The sequence below is a fragment of the Vanellus vanellus genome (assembly GCF_965231255.1).
Source record: "Vanellus vanellus genome assembly, chromosome: 26".
Taxonomy (NCBI): Eukaryota; Metazoa; Chordata; class Aves; order Charadriiformes; family Charadriidae; genus Vanellus; species Vanellus vanellus.
Window position 1 is genome coordinate 5,239,457 of NC_138931.1, and position 23,976 is coordinate 5,263,432.

General features: G+C 53.2%; 3 protein-coding genes across 3 annotated transcripts in view; all 3 read right to left on the reverse strand.

Moving 5' to 3' along the window:
• ACTG2 (actin gamma 2, smooth muscle) overlaps nucleotides 1-23,976 on the reverse strand; it is a 124,449-nt gene that overhangs the window by 4,871 nt on the left and 95,602 nt on the right. The window lies entirely within an intron of this gene.
• STAMBP (STAM binding protein) lies at nucleotides 1,836-16,893 on the reverse strand. Its single transcript, XM_082495635.1, has 10 exons — nucleotides 16,861-16,893; nucleotides 14,750-14,990; nucleotides 10,057-10,132; nucleotides 8,942-9,037; nucleotides 7,855-8,230; nucleotides 7,012-7,136; nucleotides 5,933-6,070; nucleotides 4,636-4,748; nucleotides 4,118-4,217; nucleotides 1,836-3,238 (listed from the first exon to the last, which is right to left on the reverse strand). The coding sequence occupies exons 2-10, from the start codon at nucleotides 14,962-14,964 to the stop codon at nucleotides 3,182-3,184; spliced, it is 1,296 nt and encodes a 431-aa protein (XP_082351761.1). The 5' UTR covers nucleotides 14,965-14,990; nucleotides 16,861-16,893; the 3' UTR covers nucleotides 1,836-3,181.
• On the reverse strand, nucleotides 17,299-23,486 carry DUSP11 (dual specificity phosphatase 11). The gene is made up of 9 exons (XM_082495737.1): nucleotides 23,424-23,486; nucleotides 23,008-23,083; nucleotides 21,949-22,080; nucleotides 21,228-21,351; nucleotides 20,638-20,698; nucleotides 20,266-20,312; nucleotides 19,740-19,815; nucleotides 19,281-19,409; nucleotides 17,299-18,007 (listed from the first exon to the last, which is right to left on the reverse strand). The coding sequence occupies exons 1-9, from the start codon at nucleotides 23,456-23,458 to the stop codon at nucleotides 17,728-17,730; spliced, it is 960 nt and encodes a 319-aa protein (XP_082351863.1). The 5' UTR covers nucleotides 23,459-23,486; the 3' UTR covers nucleotides 17,299-17,727.

The following is a 23,976-nucleotide window of genomic DNA, read 5'->3' on the forward strand; positions in this document are numbered from 1 at the left end:
CCGAGCCCGTGGGGACCTGCCGCCACTTCACGTCCCAGCTCGGTTCCCTTGGTCTGCTGCCAAACATGAGGTCACTGAGGCAAAAGGTTGCCATATATGACAGGCTGCAAAAAAAAAAAAAAAAATTAACCCCAAACCCAGCAGAACGGGGAAAAAAAGGAAGGGGGGGGGGGGAGGGGGGGGCTGGATGGAGGCAGGGCACTGGGAGAGCTCCGCATGGAAAGAGCACAGGGTCTGCATGGACTTGGTGGCAGGAGCCTGTCCCACCCCAGGGTGGGGGGACCATGCCCAAAGCCATAGAGAGACCCCCAAGAGGGTGCAAACTGTGGGATATCAACCCCAGCCCCCCCCCCCCCCCCCCCCCCCCCGGGTCTCATCGCTTCCCCACCCCTGGTGGTTCCTGGGGACAGGCGGGTCGGCTCTAAGCTCACCAAAATCCCCAAACGGCTCCGACCCCCGGCACTGCGGCCAGCCGGCACGGCAAGCCTTGGCGCGGCCAGTTTGAAGCTGGGACGGCGGCGGCAAAGCCCCGAGCCGGAGCAGGCGCACAGCCTAAAAAGGAAAGGTTCGGCCACCGCAGCCAATCCAGCTGCCGGCGCTGGGAAGTGTTGCCGTCGGCCCCGGGATGCTCGCAGGAACGCCAAGCATCCCACGGCACAGGCGAGGCTGGCCTGGGGCTGGGATGGACGTGGGACGAGCGAGGAGGGGGGCAATCCCCGCTTTGCCGTGGGATTTCAAAACTCCGGGGGCACAGGCCGGCCCTCGGCACCTCCGTATAAGGGTAACGTTCGCACTTTAAACCTCTCGGGCTGCCGCTGAGGATGGACAATCAGGCGCTGAGAGCTCCGGCAGCGATTTGGGTCTGTTCCCATCCCTGAGGCAGAGATAAGCATCGCTCCCTGCCTGCAGGAAACCCCCCTAAACATGCAGCCTGCGCTGCTGCTGCGGAAAATAAACCACTCCTGCTAAGCGGGGCTAGCTCCTACCAAATTCAACCCCCTCCTTTTGAGCGATTTTAAGGTATACCGGCCACATCTGGTGCAGCTGGACGGAGGGAACGGGTTAGGGGGACGCAGGCAGTAGTGCCAGGACATCAGCATTCATCCCCGACGGGCAAACTGCTGACTCAGTGACTTTTAAGTGAAAAAAATGTCATTAAAAAGCCACCAGCTTGAAGAGCAGGGCTGGGCGCGAGGCAGCAGCTGGCCACTGACGTGAGAAACACAGCCCTCGCGTACGGCCGCGCTGCGAGGTATGCGAAAAATTCTCCACGAGGGTTTATCGGTCACTGGGATGACTGAGGAAGGAAGGGGGGATTTGCCACCAGCTCCTCTCCCTGCCTGGTGCTTCTCTGCTGGATGCTGCGGTCAGCTCAGACCCAACACCTTCGGTTGAGATAAATCCGTCGTGCTATTCCCTACCGATACGAAGGAATTGCTGCTTTGCAAGATGGGCTTTCACACCTCACGTCCCCACGCTGCTCCGGGGCAGCCATCGGGGCAAAGAGAAAACTGCTGTGATCTGCACAGAGCCGTGGGATGAATACCTCTACACCGAGGCTGTAAAACCCACTCCCGAGCAGAGTTTAAATAATTCAGGTCTGAAAGTTAATTCCCCACAGACGCCCAGAAGTCCCCTTCCTTCCCTCCCACTGCTGAGGGTCGCCTGTTTCCAAAACCGACAGCAGCAGCCGTTTGTCACGCAGGAGTCAAGGAGGCGGCTGCTGCAAATAAATGCAACCCCGAAATAAATCGATTCCCTCCGCGCTTTCGGCCCCTCCAACTCACTGAGTTTGCTCAAAGAACACAAGTGGCCAAAGAAACGCAGGCAAGATAATACAATCCATCTGTGTTGAACTGTACACCTAAGAATTTTTGCATGTAGAAGTACAAGGACATGCCACACAGAACACGTATGTACGCACTCCAGGTGGGAAGGCAGCTCCAGCCTCCTTCCCCTCCCCGCACCACCATGTGCTGACGATCATCACAGCATCCCGCCGGAGGATGTGGAGATGGCGTGGATCACGCTCAGCCCGTCGAGGCCAGATGCTTTTTCCACCTTTCGATACTGCCTCTTGCCTTTCAGCGCCGGCAGGAGCGAGGGCGGAGGCTCCGCACGGATAGCGCCGGGAAGGAAAATTGCTGCTTGGCGTCCGACGAAGAGTAATTCGGAAGAGGTCCCTGGCTGGTGTACCGCCTAACTGCGACGTCACGGAGCGCTTGTTTTTGGCAAGGACAGCCTTCACACTGCTTTGAGAAGCGCAGAGGCCATCTGGGGGGGAGGTGGTGATCTTCGAGGACTGAAGCGGCACAAGCTGCTGGAGTCCCGCCTCGGAGAGGTTGAGGGCATTGCAGAGCCTTCACACGACCGCACTGCAGCCAAGAGACCGAGAACCTCCTCCACGGCAGCACCAGCAACGAGCCAAACCCAAGCCCTCGCCGGGCAGGAGCAAATCCAGCATCCAGGAAAAAGGAATAAAGTAGGCAGACACCCCTCCCCACTGCTGGAATGAAGCAGCTTGTGCAAAGCTGTGCCGCATCCAGGCACCTTCTCCCCGAAAACACTGAAATAAGGGTTCCCAAAGGAGGTTGGGTCCTTTCCTACCTCACCGGGCAAAGACCTGAGTACCGGCAAGCAGGACTCGCTCCGGCTCAGCGGAGATCAACTCTTGCACGGGGTGAGAGGGGTTAGGAGGGTTTAATCTTAAATATAGCAAAGACTTATCTACTCCAGCCAGCTGCACCGAGATCACAGCAACCCAGAGAGGCAAAACAAAGCATAGATTAACTTGGGCGAGTCCCACTTCGGAAAGCACTCGAAGAGGTTTCCACATCTCCTGGTTGCAGCAAATCATGGGGAACACCCCCAAAGAAGCTTTTCAAGCCCCAGATTAGAGTATTAAACAACTGCTTCAGTGTTAGCTTCTCTCTTTGAATTTCCAGTTAGCTTTTCCCCACACCTTGAACCTCAGCACCGCTTTGCCAGCCCAACGCCAGGCGCTAAGGTTCCACGCGCTCCCACCGAGGTCAGGGTACCGATTTCACCGCGATTATTGGGGGAGGAAGGGGAAGGATCACTACACGGTAGAAATCATCTGCTACAGGAGGGAAAAAAAAAACATTTCCTTAGGCCTAGAAGGAAGGTAGACCGTTTTCTGTAAACGGTTAAGGCAAGAGGCCTATCGGAGATCCATCAGGACCACGTCTCTCTCGACTACTGACACGTGACTGCAGGTCTGGAAGAGAAAGGAAGAGAAAGAGCAGACAGGGGATTATTCAGATGTTCCCACAGCTCAGGTGAGCCTCCTCTACCTCCCGACACAACCTGCACCCAGCGGCCCTCGCAGAACAGCCCACAGGACAGGAACCAGTGCCCTGCCCGGTGCTACACAGAGACCATGGGAGGACACAAATACAAATCTCTCTCTCTCAAGTACAAGCCTTTGCCTCTTTCTGCAGAGGCGCTCTGCGTCACACCTCCGACACGTGCTAACAGGTCAGAAAGCTTTTGCATCTCAACTCTAGGAAGAGACAAACGCCTGCCAGGCTGATCCTCCTGTCCTGGGGCACAGCTTAGCACCTCGACACAAGACATAAATTCAAGAGGGTCCAGCAAAGGGCTACAAAGACGATGAGGGGATCGAAACACCTCTCTCATGGGAAAGGCTGAGGCACTTGGGGCTTTTTACTCTAGAGAAAAGACGACCGAGGGGGGATCTTATCAATGCTTATCAATCCTTAAAGGGAGGGTGCCGGGGGATGGGAACAGTCTTTCTTCAGTGGTGCCCAGTGACAGGACAAGAGGGAACGGGCACAAACTTGACCATAGGAAGTTCCATCTCAACCTGAGGAGGGACTTCTCTCCTGTGCGGGCGGCAGAGCACTGGCACAGCTGCCCAGAGAGGGGGGGGAGTCTCCCCCTCTGGAGCCATTCCAAACCCGCCTGGACGTGTCCTGTGCCACTGCTGGAGGTGCCCCTGCTCTGGTGGGGGGTGGCACTGGGGGAGCTCCAGAGGTCCTTTCCAACCCCTGGCATTCTGTGAGTCTGCGATCTGTGTGATCCAATATGCCAACCCACAGTCCCACAGCCCCCGCTGCCTCGTGGGGTGACTTACAGTGAAGAGCGGGGGGTCTTTGGAGTGTGGGTGGAATCCTTTCTGCCGGCAGGAAGAGATCTCCTCCAGGCCATGCTCTGTCAGCTTGAAAAACCCCGTCCTAGAGCAAATAAACACAAGCTCTGTGTAGCTCAAGCCTCTGCAAATAGAAGCATCTCCTCCCCCGTCTGAAGGAGCACGCTTGAGTCTGCTCATCTTGAGCGAGAGCAGAGATGCATGCTGTGGGACACTCCTCTCCCCAAACTGGTCTGTGGCTAGAGATCGGTGTCCTTTCATGGGTGGGCAACCACGGCCCAGAAACGACTCCCCCCTTGAACCAGCTCAGAAGAGGTGTCGAATCACACATGCTCTTCCAGCTTCTTTTGGTAGAACTTTCATTGTATGACTTGACGTTTTATTCCACAGCAGGAATCCGACAGAGGAAAGGTTGCGATAAACAGCCCTTTGATACCTTTCTGGAAAGGCCAGACATCCTGCCCAACCTTTTGGGCCTTCCCTACCCCACATTCCACACTTACTCCTGGTATTTCGGAGAACACACAATAGCAATGGACTCTGGCAACATCATCTGGTAGGAGCAGTGCGTGTGCAGGTCGACGCTGGAGAGAAAGGCTGTCTGCGTGGGGTGTGTCTGGAACACAAGGCGACAGAAAAGAGAGGAAGTTATAGCAGGGTCTTGTCCAAAGGGATGGCGTCTGCCAAGAAAAGGTTGTAACAGAGAAGAGACACAGCTCCTTGGATGGCACACAGGACACACTTGCACACTGAAACTGGTTTTGGATTTCCCCAAAACATCTGTTCCTCTCTTCCATTGGGAATAAGTACAGGAGGAGCTCTACATTTCTGGCCATATCCCACAGAAAGTCACACTTTAAGGCACAACGCTGTCCCTGCTTTCATACATGCCACCCTGCAGAGCACTTGACATGTTTCTGAAGTGCAGCTACCCCGGGGCACAGCATCACCAGGCACGTAACGTACTGCCAAGGCACTTCAAGATATCACATTCCACCAAGACGGCCAAGGGCTGTACCATCAGAGACAACCACCACCACCTTACCCAGCTCCGGCTCACAGCTGGATTTCACAGCCTAACTCTTGCCGAAACGTCTTTCCCCCTTTTGCTTGCTAGGTTTTTGTTACCAAGACCAGCAGAAAGGTCAAAGGGATTCTTGAGGGTCCCTGGATATCGCAGGGCCGTCACCGAAGAGTTAACGCCAAAAGCAGACACCCCGCACATATCAGGCACACGCAGCAGGCATTTATTTGTCAAAGCCTGCGAGGCAGCTGCTGCTTTCGAGAGATTACTCAGCAGCACCAAACATTTTGCTTGGCACCGATCCGACTGCCAAAGGCTCCGTGGGGACAGGCAGCAGGGCAGCGCTGAAAGCCAGCGGAGGAATCTGGAACTGGCACATCCCGTGGCAGAGCAGCACACAGCTGTCTGCGAAAAGTAGCGTTACTACAGGGACGCATCACGGGGAGAGGCCCTGCGCAGACAGCGGGAGCTCGGGATGCCCCGACAGTGCCTCTGGAGTCAGTTTTTAGCTGGATGAAACACGAGCTTCATGCCCAACGTCCCACTCTCAAAGGGTCTGATGCTTTAGGAAGGGACCCCAACTTAAACCAGGCCTGGATTTCTCCAGCAGTGCGAGTAGCGGCTGAGACTGGACCAGAGGGAGGAATCCAACCAGAGGGGGCTGCCTGCTCCACGCCAGCTCCTCCAGTAAATTCTCCTCTGCCAGCCCTGCTCCACGCGCCCCTTTCCCTCCCAGCTGACAAAAGGCCAGTCGGGAAGCGAAACAAGAGACTCACATGGATCCAGCCTAGCGTAACGAGGCTGTGCTGATCCTGGATCACGAAGAGCTCCTCCTCATTCTCCGTGTTGCAATAATCGGGGCCTCCATACTGCTTGGGAACGATGACGTGAGTTATCGTGAACTCGTTCCTCATCTGCAAGGCAGCACAAGGAGGCTGTTACCCACCGGACACCCCCCAACCAGGAAATGCTGCTGCTGCCGCCGCCCACTGGTGCAAAAGTAATTTCCTAAGCCTTGGGAACACGGTACTTCTGCATTCATCACTCGGGGGCCCAGCCAGGGGAACAGCAGGTCTGCAAACAAGCCCCCGGATGCATCTACAGGTCACAAGAATGGCAACTGCAAGTTACTGACAAAGGAGTCGCAGGATTTTCCGAGTCTGAGCACGACCCAGGGCTTTTTATTTCATTCTCTCTGCCCTGCAGAGCACCCACAAGAGCTCAAAGAAGTCTTGGATACCCACCGAAGTGGATCTCTCCATCTCTCCACTCACTAGGAGATGATGCCTCATGATTAAATAATCCCCAAGTGCCTGGAAGCAGCTGGATTACAGAAAGTTGCTACATCAAACAATTTCATTTCAAAGCAAACTTCTGCAAGCAAAGCAGCCCCAAGCGACTCAGGGGAGAGAAGCTGGAGCTGCCAACAGAAACCTGTGCACGCAAACTCTCTTGGTGGACAACTAACTGTCTCCAGCTGGCGTTGGCACAACCTTGTCTTGGTGCGGGTCCTAGTTCGCGGCTGGGACCCCTCAGTCCTGCTGGTACCAAAAGGACAAGTCACCAGAGCTGCCTGTCACTGGCAATGGGGGAGTGCTTGAAGCGGGTACCCAGCGGAGAGACAGCAACAGGAGAGAGGAAGCTGAACGCCCAGTGTGAGGAAATCCTAATGTAAAAGGGAGGAAAAGGAGAGGCGGATCATCCCTAACGCTCACGTGAAACCCTAGTCATCAGTGAAACTGCACTACAGCCTTCCATGGAAAAAAAATCAGGGTCCTCTAGCCACTTTCAAAGCACACCTTGACTAAAGGCCCCTGCACCAATTCCAGGGTCTTAATTGGGATTATCACCTTACCAGCTTACCGCAGAGGATCCCACACGTCTCCACACCCCGGATCGTGTTAGCATCAGCCAGCTGGAGGAATTTCTGGCAGAGTTCCCTAGGGACGATGACCTGGCGAAGGATATCCATACTTGCATCTGTGGGGAGAATGGGAGCACAATGAACAAGGACACTCAGGGACGATGGAGAATTGTTCCCTCAGGTCAGGGACCTGAAGGGACCAGACTGAGAAAATTCAGCCTGGAAACATTAACTGCTCTAATGCCTACCCTTACAAGAGCAGTCACAGATAAACGACGTCACTGTGACACTTCATAAAGCACACTCACTACCTCTTTCAAAACAGGGACATGTAGAGAGAGAGATTTTTAGCTGTGTGTCAAACCCCAAGTATTTTGTTAAAGAAAATGAAACCACAAACACAAAATGTCACTTAAAGTAAGATGTGTCACTAGTCAAGAACCAGCCATTTGGAAGCGTCCAAATCAGTATTTTGGAGCTGTATTTGGCAGAAGAGGAGAATTCAATCAGGAGGAGAATTTGGTTAGCCAGGAACTAAACCCCAATCTCCAACAAGTACTTGGATCCAGGAAAGCCAAACAGGCTGTAGACTCTGGATCACCAGAGAGACTGGGCTGGAGAAGCGTGGGGAGCCCTATTCCCAAGAGGACACAGTTCTCCCCAGCCCTGCAAACCTTGACTGGACAACGGGGAAAACATCCAGTGACTTGGAAGGCCAAAACCCCAGAAGGGATGGAGCCATGATCAGACAAAGCGCCTACCAGACAAATCAACTCCTCAGCTGCCTTTGGCTCAGCCCCAGCAAAGGAGAAGAGTGCACTGAGAGATACTAACTGTTTTCCGTGCTCCCCAAAGTACTAGGTTTCAAAGATCTGTCCACAACAGGAGGTTTGGATGAGACAGTCCCCGCTGATGGACTTGCAGGGTGAACTGGAGAGACGGGAACCTTTGGGATTAAATCAGTTGGTGGCTTTTCCACACCAGGGATGAGGGGTCCATCCAGAGACTCGGGACTCAGCTCTGGCTTTCCAAATTCCTGCACTATCCTTAGACGTTCCTTCTCCAGTTCCTGTCGTCGAATCATCTCCTCGAAGGCATGAAACTGCTCTTGCTCTGCCTGTTGCTGCTTCATCAGGGCTACCCGATTTCTCTCCTCTTCTAGCTGCTGCTGCAAAGCCAAGTTTCGTGCAAATTCCTCTTCCTCCGCCTTCTGCAAGGAGAAATATGTTCAGGGACATCAGCAGACAGGGGGAACACTAGCCTGAGGCAGAAAACAAAGCCTGTGCACTGCAGACCCTCAGCAATCCCAGACTACTTCTAAAGGGACTGCAAAAGTTGACCAGCAAACAGCACTCCCTGCAAGGAAGCTTCAGTTTGCAAAACAGAGATCTGCGCTTCCATCAGGACAGTCAGCTACAACGGGGCAGTAAAACTGCTGCCTTACCCTCCCTCTTCCACAGAAATGTAATTCCAGGTTTACTTCTCTCTATCCTATCTCTAAAAATTGCACTTGCCCACAGCAAAACTGACTGCAGTTTTCTGCTTTGCCCACAGAACCCCAGGTCCTTGCCCACGCTGTTACCAGCTGCCTGCTGAGTTTCTGGATCATAAGACCTAGACCTCATGTTGGGACAAAGGAAAAAAAACCAAAGAAATAACAATCCCAGCTCAGACTGCCTCCAGGATGCACAATGAGAAGAGATGCAGGGATGCCTATGACAGATTCACCTACGTAATGGCAGCAGAGACAAGATCGGGACAGCCCTGTGCTGCCGGTGACGAGGCTGGACCATGGAAGCTGGGGCTGCCCAGACTTCACGTTTCAGAGCACCCAGGGAGCCCCGGAGACCTGCCCTCTTCCAAACCCTTTATGGCTGAGGGTCTTCTGGGGAGCACAAGCCTCCAGTCTCCTCTCACTCACCTTCCGCTCCTTGTACTTAGCATAGTCCTTGGCGTACCTCTTTAATAGCTCCTCCTTGAGCTCTTCAGCTCTGGGGAAGGCTACTTCTTTCAGTTTCTGAAGGGAGAAAACACAGTCATAAGAGCGTGATAGCCTCAGAGCAAGAAAAGCCAAGACCTGAACAGATTCAAGAATCAACGGACATGTAGCACCCAGAGATTATAAATCATCCGTCTGTTCACGAGGCAGGAAGGGCCGAGCAGCTCCACCGCCATCTACGGACAGGCTGGCAGGCTGCATCATCGAATGGTTAAGAGTTGGAAGGGACCTTAAAGACCACCCAGTGCCACCCCCTGCCCTGGGCAGGGCCACCTCCCCCCAGCCCAGGTTGCTCCCAGCCCCGTCCAACCCGGCCTTGAACCCCTCCAGGGATGGGGCAGCCACAGCTCCTCGGGGCACCCTGCGCCAGGGGCTCACCACCCTCACAGGCAACAACTTTTTCCTCATATCTCATCTAAATCTCCTCTCTTTCAGTGTAAATCTGTTTCCCCTCATCCTATGGCTCCCCTCCCTGATCAAGAGTCCCTCCCCAGCTCTCCTGGAGCCCCTTTAAGGACTGGAAAGGGCTCTGAGGTCTCCCTGGAGCCTTCTCTTCTCTCCGAGTTGGAGCTCACCCCCAACTCTCTCAGCCTATCCTCCCAGCAGAGGGGCTCCAGCACCGCCAACAACACTGAGTAAGAGCTTCAGCAGTGTTGTCCTTTGCTTTTCTGGTCAATATTGAGCAGAGGAGCTGTAGCTTCTTATGGCTTTGAGAAATCTCCAAGGATTCCCTGGCCAGTCCCTTGAGGATGGGCATCCAGCCATGATGCATGGACAAGCCACGTGGTGTTTAAAAAGCAGGGAGTTTAACAGGAAAAAAAGTATGTTCCAGCACTCAACAAAAGTAAATTGGACAACCACAGCCAGCCCAGAACAAATACAAGATGGTTGGAAGAACCCAAACCATAACTCCCAAGGGTTATAACTCCCAAGCCCTTATGTGGATCACTCATCACAGAGCCGTGAAATCCCAAGGTCAAAGACCCCAAAACATTTCCAACAGCAGCCATTAAACACTTGGCAATGTTACTACTTACTTTCACTGTCTCCCTCTTTTCGGGTATGACAGCAGTTTTGTAATCACGGTGCTGTGGCAGCTTCTCAATGAAGAGCCTGTAAACACAGGAGAGAAAACGCATTTCTGAATCACAGCAGAAAGGGACAAGCACAAGACAGTAAGTGGGATTTTGGGGGTACGGATCATTCCCCTCCAGCACTGTCCCCTTGCTCCGCCGCCTCCCTGGGCCCTGTGTTCCCCACAATCAGGAGAGTCGTCTGCCTTTCTGCAGGAAAGCCACCCTCATATATTGGCCTTCTGAGCACTTCATAGCACACAAGAGACCTCGTTCAGTCTCCGGGGAGCACCTCTCACGGAAGATTTTTCTTCCACCTGGACTGTGGGGATGATCCTCAGGGATAAATACATTTGTTTTGAACAGAAACATTAATAAGCCGGTCTAAAACACCAAGGACACTGGCAGCCATTCAGGGAGGTCCTTGGGCACCTGCCTACACCTCTGCGAGCATCCGAGGGGATTACACACAAGCTCAAGGACTTGGCTGACTCAGCGCTCACACCGTCCTTCTGTGGGGGGGAAGAAACAGTTTGAGCAAGAGATGGGGAAGTTACCTCAGACCTTGAAAAAACTTGCAGGTAAGCTAAAAGCAAGTTCACAACATCCCCAGCTGCTGCATCAGAAGCCTTTTGGCTCCGTGGTGCGACCGCCCCAGAAGATCAGAGCAGTATTTTCAGGCAGCAGGGCCGTTCCTGTACAGACTTCTGGGAGGGAAATCAAGACTGAGCTCAACATCACCCTGCTCCCAGTATGACTATGAACAGGTTAATCTTCGGCTTCTCTAAAGACAGGAATAACCGTCCCCCTCTTCCAGCGAGCTCTGCAGGACACAGTGGTGAAGATGCAGAGAAAGAGTACCGCAAGCACTAGAACAAGGAGGAAAGCCTGCAAACATGGGGCAATTCACTCCGGCTCAGCTCTGAGGCTCCCTAGGCTTGAGGCATCCCCGAATTATCTCTGCGAACAAGTCCCCAGCGGCGCACTAGCTGACTACGTGCTCAGGGTGAGCTCGCGGTGAGCTTAGCTGGGTCCTTGTCTCCTGCAAGTGGAGGTGTGCCTGCTGCGAGTGTCCACAAAGCTTGTGGGCATAACGCAAAAAAACCCTGCCCTCCTTCGTGGCTCTTTGCCACACCGCTTCAGCATCCAAAAGAGGATGCTCTCCAGCTCCTTTAGAGAGCAGCTTCGTGCCCAGGCACAAGGAACAAGAGTAGTGAGGACTAGAATGTGCCCCAGGGAGCAGCACAAACCAACCAAGCAGAGCCAAGTGGGAAAAACTCAAGGGGGATGGAGTGAGAACGCTCTTCACGTTGAGAAGCCTCTGTGTGTGCAGTAAATAAACCCAGCTGCTTCAAAACCTCAGTCCTCTGGGAAAAAGAAGGACATTTTGCATCCTGAACGCTCCTGGTTGCCACAGAGAGTGTGAGGATGCTCTTGCCAGATCAGCATAACCACATCACAGTCCGGAGCCACGGAGAAGCCGTCACTCCATCCGAAACGCCCAGCAAGGTCCCCGCTCCTGGCTGGTTGTTGCGAAGTAGGTCACTGTGTCGAGGAGACAAAACAAGGCTGTGATCATTGCCAACAGCTAGCAGATTAAAATGGAAGGGATTAATTAAGAAGGATTAAGAGCAGATGCTGGCCTGGGGAGGATGGAAAAAAACAGCAGAGACAGCTGGGTTTCCACAAGTCAGGAAGGGGAGAAAAAAAGTGGGCAGCAGGATGAGAGGAGGACTCGGGCAGCCAGAGGAAAACTCTGGGGCAAGGCCAGGCAGAGGCAGGCTGGGGATGGAGGCAGGGGAAAGGCAGGAAGGGTTCACATTTCCTATCGACAGCCCAACTGAGGCTTGGCAAGACTGAAACACCAGGAGTTTTGCGCTTGTTCAAACCTCTGCTTGCTCCTGAGTCCACTATGAGTAGCAGCTGTTTGGCACCGAGCAGCCACATCACAGGCTATTTTTAAGCGCTGCTACAGCACGCACGCCAAGCCGGCGTCTCTCGAGTCCCTTGCAACACCCCACGCAAACCCCTGGAGCCAATCTTAGCAGCTCACAGCCACACAGGCAAACCAGGAGCCCAAACACCACAGAAAATTCACATCTTGATTTTTTCCTTTCTTATTTGGCTCTCGCAAAAATCAAACCTAGTGGGTCTGATGGTGATTCAAGGAAAACATCCACTCAGATCAATGCAGAAGCAGCTGTTCAAGAAGACAAGCAAGCAGTTGTCTCACATGGTGACAAGACGCATGTGTTAAAGGTCCAGCCTGATTATTCTTAGAGATAGCCGTGCCATCCTCCTGGCCCCCATGAAGGCTGGGCAATGAGCTTCATTTCCACGTGGGAAAGAGAGGTGCTGTGCAGCCAAATCATCTGCACGAGATCGAGCAGGGGGCCGTGGACCAAGCAGGGAATGGCTGCTTCAGTGGGGATCTCAGTCTTGAGATTATCCCATGTCTAGACAAGATTGTCCCAAAACCGATGGCTCTTCAAATCAGGTGCCACAACATAGATCTTATTGTGTAATTCAGGCCTTGAGATCAGCCTTGAGAAGCGCTGCATAGAGAAATAAGGAGAAATCCGGCTTCCTAAAGGCAGACAGACCACACCTTGCTCCCAGGGATGATGCGCTCACTCCCACCAAACACACCGGGCTAAGAGCCTCTCACATACTTCTCGGGGCTGGAGTCCTCCCCTTCCCGAAGGCGCAGCCTGATGTGGAAAGCGCCTGCACTAAGCCATACACTCTGGCAGGGAGCTGGGCTCTGAGAAAGGACAGCCACAGCACTGACTGCAGATGTGGGCTGAAGCACCGGGGAAACCCTTCGAGAAAGGGGAGAGCAGAGCAAGTCCCGTGAGGGGCTCCAATTACCAGTGCCCCGCTTTCGCCTTCTGGATCACGCCCTTGGGGAGGGGCACCTAAAAGACACTTCATCAAGCCTACCGCTTGAGCTACAGCTTCACATCTTCATTTAAATAAATGAGAACTGTGACATTAAATCCAGCTCTTCGGGCAATCCAGGGCAGAAGCTCATATTCATCAGCACTGAGGTAAACTTTTTTCACCTTCCTGGCAGCCCAGCAGCCAGGCTAACGTAAATGCCATCCATGAGCATTTGAAAGCTGCTGGAGAGAAAAGACGCCAGCACCTATCATTGCTATAACGAAACAGCGAAGGTGCTTTTAGTTCGTTTGTTTAGTTAAAGAGCTTCTCCTTTGGCCTTGGCTACATAACCAGCCTGGAAACCTTCCCGAGGGTTTTATACTTCCCAGCTCCCAGGACACTCGCTACAATGCCCATAAAAGCTCAGGAAGTGCAAGGCGGGAAGAAAAGCTAATCAGAGAAAAATGCGTTATATTTAAGGACCAGGAACTCTGCACACGGGGGCAGGGAGAGAAAATGCCCATGGAGATGCCAACCACATTCTGGATAAGCAGGTAGAGTGGGCACAGCACAGACCGTATCAGAGTGGCACTGGGCAAAAGCGAGAGGGACAGGTTTTTGGCCAAAAAAATCTACAAGAACACTCTCTGCCATTGGGATATTTTCTGAAGATCACAGCTTTCAGCCCTTTAAACACCAGCAGGCACAGCTACAGAGAGACACGTTGGCTCTGTTCGTACTCCAGGCTGCTGAGACATGATCCAGACCTGACACCACGTCACCGCGTTAGCACGGTGTACGCTCTGGCTTGGCAGGCACAGCAGCGGGGTTTCAGACCCAAGATGGCTCGTTTCTGGGCAGCTGCAGAGATGATGGCAAGAATATGCGGCTCTGCACTTGTCTGCACAGAATGCAGACCCTACAGCTGGAGACCCAGCGACTGAAACACCAAACAGGGTGTTGGCTGGGTTTATATACAATCTGGGGCTGTCTAGAAGGGTGCTCAGCACACAAGAAACTCACCAGTTGATTAGGATCAGGTTCTTTGGACCCAGAACTCTTCCCCATGGCCCTCCCGAGAAGGGCTTGGTTGTATGCGTGCATGTTTTTTTTCGGGGGGGGGGGGGGGGGGTGTTTACACATCAGAAAGATGTAAAAACTAATCTCCAACTGATCCCTGCACCTGAAGGAGGAACTCCCTGCCTGCTGTAAAAGGCTGTAGTAACTTAAGTGTAACGCAGGCTTCTCCTCCCAAGGCCGTTTATTAGAGAAACCACTGACCAGCCTAGATCCTTTCCAGGTAGATACTCGATACCGAGACCCTTGAACACGGATCCTTGCCAATCCATGTGATGTCACGGCCAACCTAGCGACAATCAAGGTCAATCTAGCCACTCTGCGGTGATAAAACACCAGAAAGCTTTGACATACAGGGAGCGAAAACCTCCCTCCTGCTGACAGCAGTCTCCATTAGCAGAGGGACGGAGGACTAGAAGATCAGCCTGTTTTCAAAGGGAACTTTTACAAAGACACGAGCGGTGTTTGTGGGTTTGTGCCTCACACCTTTACGACATCTCCTGGTCAGTTTAACCAGCTGTATCCTCACCTCTGTGGGAAATGAAATTCAAAAGGAGCAGAGCTCTGGACAGAACCCAGTTCTTCCAGCTCAGCGAGGCCTCACAGTGTTTAGACACGCTCAAAATACCCAACACCCAAACCCACAACCCCTTGTATCGACACGGGTTACTTGCAAACAAAGCAATGCTGCTCTTACGTGATATATTTGTTGTACAAAATAAAGGCACGCTCGATATTGCCTTCCTCTGAGTAAATGGTTGCCATGCGGAGGATTTCCACTCCGGAGCGGTAGTAGCGTCGTGGCGGGACATCCTCGTTCACTTCCACGGCGCTTCCCACCTGGATCAGTCTTCGGACTCGCTCCTCCGGTGGGAGGCTGATGTCGGTGTGCTCAGGCATAACGACACACATCAAAGCTGCTGCGAGGCTGACGAACTCTGTGGTGGGAGGAAGATCAAGTACATCAAAAGCAGTGTAAACCAGGTAACTCATCCAGTTTCCTCAGGGCTGCCTTTCCTCGATAAAAATCACCCCCCTCTCAGCAGAAAATCATTTAATACACGAGCCAAGTTAGGTCCTGAGGGAAGAATTTGGGAAAAGCCCAACTATTTTTTGGGCATAGTGCTTGGTTACCTTCATGACCTGAAAAGCAGCCACAAATTCAAGATCAGTCTTTGGTAATCGATTTCAGGCTAGGGTTTGACCCATCCAAATCCCACCCAAAGTCGCACTTCCTTCCCAATTGTCTCTCCACACAACAAAACTAGTGCTGGCCACTAGTTTGGGGGGGAAGATGGCCAAAGAGTTTCATTCAGGCTTGAGCAGAAGCAGCTTTACATGGGGTTTCAACACTGCAGCTTTCACTGTTTCGCTTACACAGCAGTGAGACGAGGACGGAGCTGAAGGCCATCCTTCCAGCTGCTGCTGCTCAGCACATCTGCCCTTACCCAACAAGCTCTATCCCAAATTGCTCTCGCCCGGGCACAGTCGCAATCCCTTTCTCCCCCTACGCTGTGGGAGGCACACCCATCAACCCAGGAATGCACCTCGACCTGATCCATGCGTCTGCCTCCTGCAGCATGGCACAAGCCGATAAATTCAAAGCTGGAGGAAGTGCTGGAACTGTTTGAAGGGCAGTGAGCCCAGAAACCCTCTGCAATGCTCTTCTCCTACACCAAAAGCAGTTTTCCCTGAGAAAAGCCACCCCGGACCAGCGTAAGGGTTAAACTCTCTATGAAATCCCAGTGCTGAATCCAGAGCACCTCTCAAGCCTTCCAGCAACATGAATGCCACACACATGACGTCATGATGTACTGTGGGTCCTTCCTGAACGGGGGAATGGTCGTGAGCTGAGCTAAGCACTGCCTGAGGAACCTGAGCCACAAAGGAGTTGCCTTTCTAGGGTTGCCTCAGAGCAGAAGCCCCTTTTTAAGGCAGGCAGACCTGCGTTTCCCAGCCTGCATCCTGGAGGGGCCTCCATGGGCTCCTTGCCCTAAATAAGAGCTGTAGGATTCAGTCCTGCCTGAAGCTCTCGTGCTAAAGCGTTCTCTTATGGGGTGCGACAGAGCCACAGCTCAGAGTGGGCTCCAGCTTCTCCTCCTCACTGCTGCTTCTACCCCGCAAGTCAAAGCTCTCAGTCACCTTCCCAAACTAAAGCTCCCCTGCCAAGTTCCACAGTCTTTCTCCCCCCAAAGAGGACAGACTCCACTCACACACTGTAACCCCCAGTGCCCCCCAGCCCAGAGCTCCCCCTCCAATATCCACAGCACCCCTCAAGATAAACTGCCCAAACCACCCCCGCCTCGAGCTGCTAGCCCCCAAACTACAAACTCCCCCAGTCGCTGCCTGCCAAGCAAGAGAAAGACTTCTTCCCTCCTCCTCCAAAATCAGAGCGCTCCAGAACTCCCACAGCCCTTCCCCTGCAAGAGAGAGAAGTGGAGCCCCCCAGGACTGCCTCTCCCTCCCGGAACAGCCTCCCATGTCCTTCTCCTCTAAAAAAAGAGTAGAGGATCCCCCAACCAAAGCCCCCACGGGCTCCCAGCCCCCCAAAACAGAGCAAGGGGAGCCGCAAACAGGATCCCCTCCTTCCAAAAGGGAGAGATTCTCACAGCCAGAGCCATCCCCCACCGGAGGCCCACGAAGGGAACCCCCATAAGAGACGCCCCCCACCCCCCCGCCACCGGAGCCCACCTGGCCCGAGCCCCTAGGAAAGGAAAGCGCCCCTCAGGCCGCCTCCCCCCGACCCCTCAAAGCGAGGAAAGTCCCTCCGCAGCCCCAGTGCCCGGGCCGGATCCGGACCTGACCTACCGCCACCCGCCGCCTCCCGTCAGCGCTTCCGGGTTGTCGCCGAAAAGCACGCCAACACCACCCCGTCTCGCTTCCAGCAGCCAATCAGGAGCCGCCTTAACATCCGGGCAAGCCGCGACCACCTCCCACTTCCGCCCGATTGAGGGGCCACTTCCTTTCCCTTAGCGGAAGGCCGGACATCACTACGTCTGAGACCGGCCCTGGGCCTTAAAGGGGCAGCTCCCTTCCGGCTGCACTGCACTGCCCCGCCCCGCAAACAGCCGTTCTCACCCCAAAACGGGGTCGGAAGGCAGCGTGCACCGCCCCGCAACCCTCCGGTGGGGTGAGAGCCGGGTCCTGCCGGGTTCCTCAGGCCCATCCCTGGGGAAATAACGGCTCCAGATCCAAGTGTTAAGCATGGCCAACATTTACTGCAGCAAAAGCTGGCGAAAAGGGAAAAAAAAAACCACAAAACAGTTTCAGGCCAAATCCTATTTCTTATTATGCATTGAGGAAATCAAGGAAAAGCCCTTTTTTTTTTTTTTTTTTTTGTTGAAGGTTAAAAGGATGTTCCTGAGGATGTTTCTTTTGGGTAATTCCCACTCCCTTTGGGTCAGCGTTTATTCTCCGCATCCCTCAAGGAATGGAGCTATGAGTGGAGTACGACATTGGGTTAAAAAAACAAAATCTCTGCGAGCTTTGTAAAAGTACCAAGAGGGGAGAGAGAAGGAAAAGAAAAAGAATTTAAAAACTGAGCTGTGTTAAGAACACCCGCGTTTGCCATTCCCGACTGCTGGTGGTTACAGCAAAGCCACGAGAGACCCATCTCGGAGCTTCGCAGGGGTGAGGACGCAGCCTCGGACGGGATTTCATGGCGTACAACATTCCCTACAGCGTCGCAACCGGTTTCCTACGCCGGCGCCTGCGTTTCCTGGCCGCTTGTATTTCCTGGGGTGGGCAGAGGTGGGGGTTCTGGGGGGGAAAGCACAGTCCGTTGCGCCACTCATTGCGCTGCCACTCATTAGCGGGTAATGAAACCCGACAGTTCCTCGCTGTGAAACCGCACGGCCGCCTTTGCTCCATGGCCCTGTGCTCCAGAGCCAGCTCCTGGTAGTGTGCCTGCGCCTTGGCGCCTCGCCGACGGTTCTTCTTGGCTTTACCGGAGTTTCTGGAAGAAAATTCAGGAGTTGGTACCAGGAGAAGTCACAGCCCTGTTCAGACTTTGTACGCGGAGCCCGAAAGGGCTGATCATTAATCCCATCAGCCCCTCTGGGTTTCCCCAGACACCCAGGGAGAACGTCCAGTGAGCAGCTTATTTCCCACATGCTGATTTCTTACAGTAAGGGAAGTTTTCAGCAGGAAACATTTCGCCTTCCCCTGAAGATCGGAGCTGAACGAGACGCTGCTCCGCCAGAAGCGGCCGCTGGCTACCATAAGTGGAATCAGCATGGAATCAACATGGGTTGGGTTGGAAGGGACCTTGAAGATCACACAGTTCCCACCCCCCTGCCCTGGGCAGGGCCACCTCCCCCCAGCCCAGGTTGCTCCAAGCCCCGTCCAACCCGGCCTTGAACACCTCCAGGGATGGGGCAGCCACAGCTTCTCGGGGCAACCTGCGCCAGGGGCTCACCGCCCTCACAGGCAACAATTTCTTCCAAATATCTCATCTCAATCTCCCTTCTTCCAGTTCGAAGCAATTCCCCCTCATTCTATCACTCCATGCCTTTGTAAAAAGTCCCTCCCCAGCTCTCCTGGAGCCCCTTTAGGCACTAGAAGGGGCTCTGAGGTCTCCCCAGAGCCTTCTCTTCTCCAGGCTGAACACCCCCAACTCTCTAGGCCTGTCCTCCCAGCAGAGGGGCTCCAGCCCTCAGAGCGTCTTTATGGCCTCCTCTGGACACGCTCAAAACATCTGCTCCCGAGATGGTTTTGGAGCTCCCCAAAGCCAGAGGTCATCTCCCATCTCAGTTAAGAGGAAGTTCTTTATCTGCATTCACTGTCCCCCTGCCCACCCCTGCTGAGACGGGAGGAGCCTACAGCAGAGTTACCGCTCCACTCTCAGGAAGAGCTGCCTCACTGGGCGCCCGATTCACACTCCTCTTGGCCCCGAAATCTCTTAGACAGCTTGCAAAACCTTCCAGCCACGCTGGGAACTAGCACCAATGCTGTCAGTTAGGTTATTCTGCATCTCCAGGCACAAGCGTGTTATTCCAAGGCCAAGAACTTTGCTGATGGAGAAACGTGGATACAGAGGCTCTAGACAAGTTTCAGGGTTTTTTTTCACCCACCCCCAACACAGAGCTGGCAAAGCAACGGGCGTTCTCTTCCCTGAGTTGCGGCTTGTAAAAAAACAAGTTAAAGTTTTTAAAAAATCAGAAAACAGCTCTTTTTGTTGCATCTGCTCAGCTCTATGGCACACACAGAGGCCAGAAGCAAAAACCCACCTGGGCACTGCTAACGTGGATTGGTCCGAACGATGCGGATGATGGTTTACCATCTGCATTTTAGTGTTTGGCGTAGCACCGGCTTTTTCTCTGAAGGGGCCCGAGCCCAAATTCTTTAGTCCGCAGTTCCTTAAAAAGAATTCTATGTCTCAACTGTGTCCACAAACTATTCACTAAGTGATCACAACGAGTCTTTTACACTTAAAAACCCCCTCCCCAAGTGATCACAAGTCTTTTACACTTAAAAACCCCCTCCCCTTTGCAACACCACTCCCCAAAAAAGGAGGCGGGGGAAGCAGCAGGCCTGTGGAGATCTTTTAAGCCGGGTCTCCCAACTTCCCTCTTATCCAGTGGCCCTTTCCATGTCCCTTCCTAGGAGCTAATCACGTTTAACCGCTCTTGCTTGACAGCAGCTCTCCCCAGGCATGGGCACTTGCTCATGCACACAAAGAGACTTACTTTTTTACAGATCTCTGCCGAAGATCTTGGATATAGTTGGTTCTCTCTATAGGATGCCCTCGAGCCCTGTTGAACACTGTAGAAAGACAGGTCTGAGTTACAACAACGCTCTGCAGGAGTCATTCATGGGGCTGCAGAGCACTTATACCCTTTCGAAGGAGGTTAACCCCTTCGACCAACAATTCCACACTCAGGTCATGCAGGGTGATTCCACTGAGCGTAGCATCCTTCGCATGACAGCCTGTGCCAAGGTAGACAGGCAGAGCTGTGCTCAGTGCCCCCCGGGTTCGCTCAACCCTGGTCAGCTCCACAGTCAGGCCATAAACATAATTCCTCCTTTCCAATTACCTCAAAGAACCCCCGACACCCCCCTTCCCCCAGCTCCCGTTCTACGTGACAGGAAAACACACACGCAGATAAAGCACAGTCACCTCCCCAGAGCCAGCCCAAACCCCGTGACCATCTAAATCCACAAGTCCACGATAAACATTTCGCATCCAAACAAGAAGAACATACACGTACGTACACTCTATTGCAGTATTTGGCTCCATGCCTTCAACGTCAATCAGGTACCTGAACAGATCAGCAAGAAAACTCTAATTACAAAATTAACTACGGAAACATTGACAGGTTAGTGATGATTCAAAAAGAAAGAATAACTGGGAAGTTTTTAGAGCTTCTATTTACATGCCGGAATGGAGTATCAGCATTTGGTCTGCTGAAATGCAGGATAAAAAGTGGCTGCTAACAGCAACTATCTCAAAGCTGAAAAGCTTTAAATCCTTCCAAGTCTGGGATTACGCAGGTCACTTGACTCTTGTTTTACTGGTGCAACACTATTTCCTCCTGGAGCAACAAGAAACTGGCACTTAACTCAGTTTGACTAAGGACAACTCACCTGCAAACCAGGTAGCCAGTTCTGTTTAAGCCATGCGTGCAATGAACTCCGATGAGTTTATCTGTAACACACAATAATCAGGTTATATTTAAATGCTCTTTCTCCAAAACCTCCCCAGAACAAGCCCATTTGCATTTGTCCTCCAACAGTCACACCAGTGTAAATAACAGAAATGACCGCACAACAACATCACCACGTCTAATTAGCACCAGTGATTCAGCTCATTAACTCATTTAATTCTGTGAGCTCGTCTGCATGGTCACACAGTTCATTGCAGGGCAGATGTATTTAAAAGCTCCACAAAAAGCTATCCCACATTTCCCGAGCGCTAACAGCTTGCTGCTTACACTGCTACCAAAAAGGGATCGGTATCCACCAGCCAGTCCAGAGATGGAGTCTCCAACTCAATCAAAGCTCAACTCTCTGCCAAATTATCAGAATTCCCTCACCATAACAAACCCATCTTGTTGTTTGACATTCACATGCCAAGAGAAGGAAAAGAAGTTCGTGCTGTTCATTAAAGCATCACTGGCTTCCAAGTCTGCAGTGCCCTTCCCAACAGCAGCAACCTAAGGGAAATCCACACTTACCATTGTCTTTGTTGTCTCTCAAAAACTTTTTTACAACACATTTGAATTGAAAAATGGTGTGCTTGTTTGGTATTTCGTGTCCCATTGTCAAGATCTTTGAGTAGCAGAGTGTGGATGGGAGCTCCTACAATAAAGAAAGTCAGTAATTTCCAGAAAAAGAACAAGGATTCTTATCAATTAGACAACCATAAACTATAAACCAGAAGAAGCTGAACTTTTCAACTAAGCCCTAAAGAGCAGCAACACAGGTTTAGGTAAGAAAACTTTTGCTTCACTCCCTCAACATAATACCAACATTCCAGGACAGCCTGCATTTTTATTCGCTTTTTCCTCCCTGGAGAAGATGAAGCATAGACAGAGCATGGAACACCTTTCCAAGCAAGTACCCACATATTTGATACCACAAGCCAAAGCTGGTTGTAATCACCTCTTCACTCAGGAGACCCTCTAGAAACCAGCTTTAGGGTATCCCAAAACTTGTGCTGGTTGGTACAAAGAGGATTTGCACCCTGGGGGCTGAAGACCTCAGGCCTGTACTCGATTGAGGACGAAGACCCCATCCCAAAGGGCCTGCAACGCTTCACCTCATCCCCCTGCAAGGGGATTCGAGCACCTCACACTCTTCAAAAGTTATCTTCTTGTAAAAATCATCTTCCACGTTATCAGCAACATCAGGGCTTACTGTTGGGGAAATGAAGCTCTGTGTAAGACCAAAACTGACCTCTGGCCCGTAGTAGCGTGTTGTGTATGTCAGGTCAATGATCAGGCCCAGTTCTTCCTTCTGCTCTTTAATTTTTTTAATGAGGTCATGAGGTGAAAATCTCTCCTCTGGATGAAGGTTCCGATTAAAGCTCTGAGGGGACATAACATTTAAGAGCAGACATTAAACTCAAGTGCACTGCGACAGGCGGGTGGCATGAACATGCTGCAGAACCGCACAAAGATCATCCCTTAAAAGAGAAAAATGCAGGCAACAAGCAAAAGCAGACACAGACTGACACACACGTTACACTGAGCTAAATTGGAACGTGCTCAGCCCCTCGCTGCTTTGGGACTGTTTAGCTGAGGGTTTCCAAGAGCGACCAAAGACTTGAGACTGGGGCAAAACACTGCAGCGTGACAAACACACCCAGAAATTGAAGTTTTCATTTGGTGGAAACTAGAAAATAGGCCCTCAGCTCAAATGTTGGTGAACAAACATCACTACTCCCTGCCAGGAGCTTCACGACCCTCACAGAGATGACCCAGTTTTTGTTTTAGGCATAACTGCTGTGCTCAAGCCACTCTGGAGCAGAGCTTGCCCCCAGCACACAGTGGCAAGGACCTCCAGGCACGGCTGGGTGGGCAATGCTGCCATGCAGACCCCTCACAGCCTCAGCCCCCAAAATGCGGCTCTGGTACTGACTTCATGGGGCCGCACAACTTCCAGGCACCTCCAGAGCATCCCTCCTGCACTAACAGAGCTGGCCCGGTCAGACCTCCCTGTATCCTGGGTGGTGCTGCCGGCACTCAGAAAAATGCCAACACCCCCCAGAAGCTGCTCCTGGTGAACACCACCGCTATCCCATCACATGCTCTGACTGCTCGAACAGCAGCAACTGCGCTGCACTCCTCTCTCCCCCCAATTATAGCCCGCTTACCAAAAATAAACAACAAAATGACCTAGTGACACTCCTTCTCGTTTTTTGGAGAGAATTCACTCATTGATTCTTCCCAAAGCGACACTTTCCCACAGCCCCTTTCCACCCCAAACGGACCCAGGGCATTGGTGGATGCTTACCGTCTTCAGGGGGACCTTAAAGGCGATGAAGCGGGTGCCCGGCATCCTCCTGCCCAGCGGCACGTAGTCGGTCCACCTAAACCCCACAGCACGAAGGCGTTAAACGGCTGACCCGGGAACCCGGCCCCGCGCTCCCCCGGCCCGGAGACCCTCAATACCCCCAGACCCGGGGACCCTCCCTCCCCACCCCGAGACACCCCCTGAGCTTTAAGCCACGGCTCCGCGCTGCCCGGGCCCTGCGATATGTTCAACGTAACGGGTCAGCGCCGCCGCTGTCAGGCCCCGGCCGGGCCCCGCGGGTCCCGGCAGTACCGGGCCGCACGCCGCCGCCGCGCCCCGGGGAAGTCCCCGGGAGGCCCCAGGCCGGGAGGAAGCCGCGGAGCTGCGTGGGGACAAAGCCGGGGAGACTCACTCACCGCTCCGGTACGCGAGAAGCCCCTTTGCCCACCATAATGGCGATGGCGGCGACACCCGGCCCGTCAAACGCCACTTCCGCTTCCGCCGCCTTGAGTGCCGCGACGCCACACTGACGCCCCGCCCCCAGAGGGGAGACCACGCCCCTCCCTAGACCACGCCCCCTCCGAACTCGTCTGAAGCGGTGGCGTCACCTAGCGGTCACACATGGGTATAACAGCCCCGGAACCATCGCCAGCACCGCCCAGTGCCACCAGCACCGCCCCAGTGTCACCATCACTACCCCAGTGCCACCAGCATCACCGCCCAGTGCCACCATCACCGCCCCAGTACCACCATCATTACCCCAGTGCCAGCACCAGTATCACTGCCCCAGAGCCAGCATCACTACCCCAGTAACAGAATCACCTTCCCAGTATTAGCACCACGATCACTGCCCCATTAACAGCATCACCATCCCAGTACCAGAACCGCAATCACCACCTCACTAACAGCATCACCATCCCAGAACCAGCATGATTGCCCCAGTATCAGGAGCACTGTCCCTGTACCAAC